The following is a 7752-nucleotide window of genomic DNA, read 5'->3' as shown; positions in this document are numbered from 1 at the left end:
CTAATAGATAGTACATTTCGTCCTTAACAGCAAGCGTCGTATATCTCGTAATGTAATGAGAAGTCGACAGATGGACAACGCGCAGATAAGATTACATTATAAGAATGCAAACATCTATTAAAGTATCATTTATAATTTACTAGCATGTCGCCCGCGGCTTTACCCGCGTAGTTGCAGGAAAGATAGACCTGGTGTGTACCGGCAAAGTTCCAGTTCCCGTTAGATTTTCAGGATAAAAACTATCCTATGTCCTTTCTAGTATCTCAGACTATCACTGTAGCAAATTTCAACATGATCGGTTTAGCCGTTATTGAGTTATAAATAGTGTAACTAACACGACTTTCTTTTATAGATATAGATTTAGAACGGAGAGTAAATATTTAAATTTTATTTTATATATTAATTACATTTTTGACAAATCAATTAATTGAAATATTGTGTTATGTACCTCAAAATTTATTTCCAAACATTATAATTAACAGTTATAATCATGCCTTATCTACATTCTTTGTTGACTGCGCCATACTGTTATTTGAATTACACCGGTAAGGAACAATACGTACATTGTTTCGTAAATGTTTCGGAAAAATTGCCCTAAGCTTATATAATGCGTAAACATAAACTTTTACATTTATTAGAAGACACAAAAGTAGATGGTATATTTTGATATTATCTCCATTAAAATATAAACTTGCGTTTCAGAGTTCGCTACGACATGGGAGCAAGGTCCCGGGAGTTAATACTGCTGCTGGCAGTGTGCGCACTTGCTATCAGCGAGGCAGTCAATAGAACGACTACGAAAAAAGACGGAAAAGACAAGGACTCGGACAACTTCCTTGCGCAATATGAAGACTACGATGGTACCGATGATCAGGAAGTTCTGTTTAATGAAGACCGACCGTGCCCCAGGGATTGCATATGCACTGTATCCCAAGGTTACAGAATAGCTAAGTGCAACCGATTGGAAGTGGGCACGCAAAAATTCGGCGATGATATTACTGACCTTGTCATTGAAAATTCTGACCCAGAAGTGCCCATTGAGCTTGGCGACTTCATATTCAAAAAGTTAGGTTTACATCAAATTGCAACCGTTAAAATTGTAAATAGCACCATCGGTTCTGTAGGACCTAATGCCTTCCATGGCCTTCATGAACTTTACGCTGTCAACTTATCTAACAACAAACTTAAGGCACTTCACCCCGAAACCTTCGCAACCAATAAAAAGCTGTTGTTGTTGACACTTTCAAACAACCCTCTCAAGTTCCCCGCTCCTGGCACTCAAGAATACTTTTTGAACGCTTCTTCAGTTCAAGAACTCGATATTTCTTACTGTAATATGCAATACATCACCGCAAACACTATCAAACATATGTCTGGTCTTATGTATCTTAATCTGGCTGGTAACAATTTATCAGACATGGAAGCAGACACTTTCAAAACGTTGTTAGATTTAGAAGAGCTGGATCTTAGCGATAACAACATCAAAACCCTTGAAAATGACTTGTTTTCAGAAAATACAGAGCTAGCAACGCTCCACATCCAACGAAACCCTATTGACTCAGTATATGGCCTGCAAATTTCTGATTTACTAACTTTGAACGCTGGACAGACCAATATCAAGTTTGTTGGACCGTCAATGTTTAATGGTATGACGTACATCGCCAATCTTAATCTTAGTGGCAATAATATCGAAAAGATTCACAATCAAGCCTTCCACAAACTTGTCGAACTTAACTATCTAGACCTTTCTTACAATAATTTGGACTTTATTTCAAGTATACTCATCAAGCAAAACATTGAATTGGATATATTTAAAATATCAAACAATCCAAGGCTAAAACACTTACCCGTTGATGGCTTCCACTGCTCGGCAGAACAATTCAATATCTACTTGTTTGAGGCTGCAAATTGCGGACTTGAGGAAATATTTGATGATTCACTAAAAACTTTCACAGCATTGTCTCAAATTAATCTTTCTGGCAACAATATCAAAACAATCAGTAATCAGGTATTCTCGCGCTCTCCTAAACTAGTAGAAATCAATCTTGCTTATAACCAACTGAACTCTTTAGATGCTAAGGTATTCGAAAAGAACAAGGAACTTGGTAAATTAAATCTACAAGGAAATCCCTTGAAAGTATTATCTCCTGAAGTATTTGTACACACTCCCATGCTTACCTGGTTGGACATGAGTCATGGAGAGTTAACATCGCTGTGGAAGTCCGAAAAGAACCACTCTGCCAATCTCCTTGGCAATTTGAGTTTCTTAAATGTTTCGCACAATCGGATTTCAGAGATTAAACAGACCGAATTGGATAGCCTTAATAAGCTCCGTACTTTAGACCTTAGTAATAATTTATTGGTGTGCAGTCGTGAATTCGAAAACCTCATGACTTGGCTTAGCAACAAAAAGGTCTCACCAAACGCAAACTTGGCAAGCATTGCAAATCTAGCAAAGGACGCTACAGACGAGAGCGAAACATATAGCTGGGACGTCCTTACCCGTAAAACTTGTGGAGGAGCTATTGTTCATCCTATTGAACCTCTGCCTCCAGCAGAAGAAGAAATCTGGGAACGCATTGATAAAGATACTGTAGGAGACTTTGATTTAAAAGATACTCTTGACGACGGTAAAATAGCAGATGACACAAAATTATCTGATAACAAAGTGGAAGCTGATGACGATAACCTTGACACTGAAGATGATGGTGAGGATGACGAAGATGACGGAGAAGAAGAGGGTGATGATGATGATTCCAATGAGGAGTACGACGACGAAGATGAGAATGTAGATCTTAAAGTTAAACTCATTGAGAAACCAAAATCTAAATCATCCACGCCCGCACCAAGTACAGAATCATCACAAAAGGACAAAATGAAGATTGATATCAAGTTGCTTGAGGACGACAATTTGTATGATGACTTGGAGCCTGAGGTATATGTACAGGAATCACTTCAAGAATCCGATCATGGCCGCTACGAATACTTGTGGCCCATCCTAATTGCTATTTTGGGCGCATTATTACTTCTTATTGTCATCGCTAAAGTAGTGATGGTTGTGTGCAGTAGAAGGAACAAACAAATCCGATACAATAGTGCCATAATCGCCGCCATGAGCCACCCAGGTCGCACAAAGAAGGACTGTGGCTTGGTCTACCAACAACTATCGGAGGACTTAACAGGACCCGCGACACCAAAACTGAACCGCTACGCCCCATTACACAACGTCACCGTAAATGCATCTAATGTTCAGTCTTATGAAAGTAGTCCATTCCATCACAGCAATATTGTGCCAGAGGCGGTGTGAGTCATCGGTACAAACTAATGTAACTACGTTAATTACTGTGTTAACTCTTACATAAGCAGTAAGTGATAGAAATAAGCGCTAGTCACACACAATTTACATAATTATTAACTTAACTAAATTGAGCATTTTTCGATAGTGCCTTCAAACGATATTTTTCGAGAATTTTTGCTTAAAGATTTAGTAAACTAGCGCTTCGTTATATCCTTAAAAAGAAAAGTAACAAAATCGAAGTCAAATTCAACAAATTAATTTAAGATATACATAATTATATATTATACAAATTAGTTGTTAGGTTTATTTTATGTACTTAAAATTATTAAAAATTAAACACTAACTTCAGGTTCTTTTATTTATTATATTTCAAAACAAAACCATTTTCCTTACAAATATAATAACAAGATTGCTTTTAACCTTTTAATATATTAATATATAGTTAAAGAATCCTCCAAAAGTTTATGTAAATCTTCTTCTGTCTGTGTAACTGGAGTTAATTGTAATAATCGATGCTGTAACAAAAAAATGTGGAAAGAGCATATATAATAATTGTTCAATATAATAATAAAAGCAAACTTAAACTACATCAACTATGTTTAAAGTATATTTCAACAACCAATGTGGTTCAATGTGGTACACCTGTTTATACTTTGCATAAAGCAAGACATAAAGCATGCAATACATAAAAGAGTAGCAGTAAGAGTAATACTAAAGTTATAGGACAAAATGCTTGTTCAACTATAAATGGATTTCAATCCTTAAACATATGTGCCTAATTACCAACACAGCAATAAAGTGTAATACAGCAATACAACACAGATATTTTAAATATCATACATTGCATCTTCTTGACCTACCAGGTTGTGCCGAAGAGGTTGCTACTTAAACTATAAGACCGACTGATGTGCTTTCAGATTGTTGTCATTTGTACTACTTTTAACTGTATACTTTGGTGTACAAGATATAAATTCGATTTGATTAGGCAAATATAGCAGCAGCATATATAAGCATATCATTCCTATATTTTATAAATAAAATAAATTATCTACAAATATACATACCTGTGGCAAAGCACCTTTAACTAGCTTTGGTATATCCTCACTGTTATACCCAAGACTAGAAAGCCCATTATCTATATTCATCTTTTCCATATAACTTAATATGGCATCAGCCAGTACTTGGCCGGCGTCTTCTTGTTTGCGATTCGCGATGTCAAAACCCAAAAGATTGGCAGCTTCCAAATGCTTGTCGGGATCGCTTTGAGCTGTAAAGCGGAACACTGCTGGAGCCGTCATTACTACTGCTAGTCCGTGAGGTATTATTGGGTCCTTTCTAGAAAAAAAGGGAGGTAAATCAATGATACTGAGAAAGTATCAGTTAAAACTTATTTTATGAGGAACGTTTCAATGAATTTTCATTTTGATAATAATATATTACAAAACAAAGTCGTTTCCTTCTGTTTGTCCCTATGTATGCTTAAATCTTTAAGACTACGTAACGGATTTTGATGGGTTTTTTTACAGATAAAGTGATTTGAGAGCCAAGTTTATACATATAAATATATCTGTATTATAGAAGGCCGATTTTAACGCATGCGAAGCCGAAGCAGGCAAGGCTAATTTTACATAAAGGCTTTACATATGAAAATAATATGGCTATGGTTAATAATAATAAGTGATATGCCTATTCCAAGTTTTATGTGTTTTAAAAAAAACTGTCTATTTTAAACATTGAATAAATTAAGCTTAGACGTCATAGCATTAGTCCGAACACACCGTCGTACACCTTAAAATTCCTCACCCATAATCATCTGGGATAAATTCTTTCACGTTGCCCGCAATAGGATAGGCTAGGCCGTGGCACAGATGTACGCCCGCGTTGCCAATGCCCACTCCGGCCATTGTGGCGGCGAGGTGCATGCTCGAACGCGCTTCTATATCATCCGCGTTGTTTACCGATCGCTGGAAGTATTTCGCTAGTGTCTGAAATGTAAAGGTTAAACTTCTGGTTAAAAACTTAGAAACTCATTACTTAATTGTTTATTTAATTTTATATCAGATAGACTCAACTTTATTTGAAATTAATCTGTTTTTTACGATGAGGATATTTTATTCCAGTTCCTTACCCAAGATCAAGCTAGACCTGTACAAAATAATGCTACCTTTAACAGACTCCGAGTTACAAAAATCGACTACCATCAATCAATCTTATTATATCTTTTTAATAACTGACCTGCAAGCAAAATCTGGACCAGACATCAGAGATAGGATTGCTTCCTTGATACACTGGCCTCAAAGCAGGATTCGACGGCGCAGGTCCACGCTCAGAATAAGGTATTGCCGTAAAACTTTCCAATGCATGACAAAATATATCAAAGCCAGAGAATATGGCAACATTTTTGGGCACAGTTAATGTGTGAAGAGGATCTATTAGGGCCAGGAGAGGTCTAAGCGCAGAATTTGCTATACCAGTTTTAGCATGAATTTCTTCATAGTCAAAAATACTCATGCCTGTTGTTTCACTTCCTGTACCACTGGTTGTCGGAACTGAAAGTTTACAAACATAATATAGACAATGACATCAAATTTCATCTATAATATTAGTTCTTTCCAGGAGGAATACACTGTATTCATTATAACTGAGACAAAATCCACAAAAAAATTCAAGTCATTAATAGCATAGAACTTATTTTTCAAAACAGATCCATACATCCCAATTAATAAAATTTTCATTACCAAACCTGCATTATAGAAATATGTACACTAAAACATATCCTTTATATTTACAAATACAAAGCTAAACACAATTTTCTATTGATAATATACCATAAATGCAAGTTAACATGGTGATAGTTTATCATAGTTGCATAAAATTGTAAAATTACATACTTGCAATGAGAGGCTTCAGAGGAACAGTAACTTGCTTTCCTTTACCAATAGGCATATTGACATAGTCCAGGAATTCTGCATCAGGATCACATGAGTACAAATTTGCTGCCTTACATGTATCCATCACTGATCCACCTCCAACAGCTACGAAACTATCAAATTCACCAGATTTTGCAAACTCTATGGCATCCTTAAAACTGAAATACAGCACATAAAATTCCTTTACCACATATAAAAATTTAAATAAAGAGTTGAGTTTAAGCAATTTTTTTCATATATCATTTTAGTCTTCTGAATAAATGTTTTTGTTTATTCTTTACCGACAAGATCATCACCTTGTATCTGTTGGCTCCACTCTAACATTGTCATATACTTTGTAGTTTATTCCATTTTTTGTAAGTGAATCTAACACAGCCTTAGTTGGACTCAATGATACCACATTGGGATCAGTCATAACACAAACATTTTTAGCACCCAGGTTGACAAGATCCAGGCCAACCTCTTTTGTAACACCTAACCCATATCTTACAGTCGAGCATTTTATCTAAAACAAAAAAAGTTTTATTTGATTATGCTGTGCTTGTTGTGTTGTGAAAAGAGCAAAGAGTGCATATTTACATACTTCAAACGCATAATCTTTTGTTGGTGTTGCATTAGTCACCTGGAAGTTTCCTCTATGACTATGGGCAGGGCATTGGCATCTGAAGATGTACAAAAATTTGAGCGAATATAATCATAAAACTGTATTAATTTCTTCTTTTTTTAAGTCGATTTTAATGGTGAGTTTTTATTAAAATTAATATGAATAAGTTTTATAAGCAGTTAATATAAGCATTGTCAATTATAGCCACTAGGATTACTGATATTTCAAAGGTCTCCATTATTCTAAATTACTAAGTGTAACATCTTTATTGAAGCGGACTTAGAATCTTTAATGAATATTTACTAGTACTTACGCAGCAACGTTAATCGTTCTCAGCAAATCAAACACACGTTTACGAGAAGACATAATTATTCTTCACTGATGGAATATTAACGTATAAGCTCTAAGTGTATTTTTTTATTTTATCAAAGTCGTAACACGAATTAAAAATAAACATGTTATCTTATCAAATGTCATGTGAAGTTTTTTTGAATTTTCAGTCGTCGTAAGGGATAAACACTTTTTAAATAATCATTTAATTATACAAAAAAAAATACTTTTCAAGGTTCCATTTTAAAAGTACGCCTTTTATATGCTTCTACTTTCCTAGACCTGATATAATGCTGCATTTGGTTTTCATTCCAATTTCCATGCATAATATAAAAAATGCAGTTTTTGGTCTGACAGACGGGACAGCTGACTTTCAACATAATATTATGACAGTTACAGTGACACTCAGATTATAAATTAAAAGGCAAGTTGAGCGCACCGAACATACAATAAACGATAATGAACGTGATGTGATGTTGTGTGATGATCAGTGTTAGCAACCTGAAGTGGAGCGACTATCGTACCCCGGGGCGTAAAATTATCGTACATGGAACGAAATTATCGTACTTTTTAGGATAATGTCTATTACA

General features: G+C 35.2%; 2 protein-coding genes across 3 annotated transcripts in view; one reads left to right on the top strand and one right to left on the bottom strand.

Annotated features, from left to right (window-relative positions):
- LOC119829575 overlaps positions 1 to 3512 on the top strand; it is a 28045-nt gene extending 24533 nt beyond the window's left edge. For both annotated transcript variants that reach the window (XM_038352147.1, XM_038352148.1), the window contains exon 3: positions 703 to 3512. In XM_038352147.1, coding sequence (XP_038208075.1) covers positions 716 to 3307 — 2592 coding nt within the window. In that variant the 5' untranslated portion in view covers positions 703 to 715 and the 3' untranslated portion in view covers positions 3308 to 3512. The remainder of the gene's footprint in view (positions 1 to 702) is intronic.
- Positions 3513 to 3663: 151 nt separating this feature from the next.
- LOC119829574 (probable hydroxyacid-oxoacid transhydrogenase, mitochondrial) lies at positions 3664 to 7198 on the bottom strand. The gene is made up of 8 exons (XM_038352146.1): positions 7146 to 7198; positions 6812 to 6890; positions 6525 to 6733; positions 6190 to 6386; positions 5534 to 5847; positions 5102 to 5283; positions 4363 to 4633; positions 3664 to 3813 (listed from the first exon to the last, which is right to left on the bottom strand). Exons 1-8 carry the CDS (start codon positions 7196 to 7198, stop codon positions 3730 to 3732), a joined length of 1389 nt encoding a protein of 462 aa, XP_038208074.1. The 3' UTR covers positions 3664 to 3729.
- Between the last annotated feature and the right edge of the window lie 554 nt (positions 7199 to 7752).

The sequence above is a fragment of the Zerene cesonia genome, chromosome 10, assembly GCF_012273895.1.
Source record: "Zerene cesonia ecotype Mississippi chromosome 10, Zerene_cesonia_1.1, whole genome shotgun sequence".
In the NCBI taxonomy this organism is placed as follows: domain Eukaryota; kingdom Metazoa; phylum Arthropoda; class Insecta; order Lepidoptera; family Pieridae; genus Zerene; species Zerene cesonia.
Note: the sequence above shows the minus strand (reverse complement) of the source record. Positions and strands in the feature narration are given on the sequence as shown.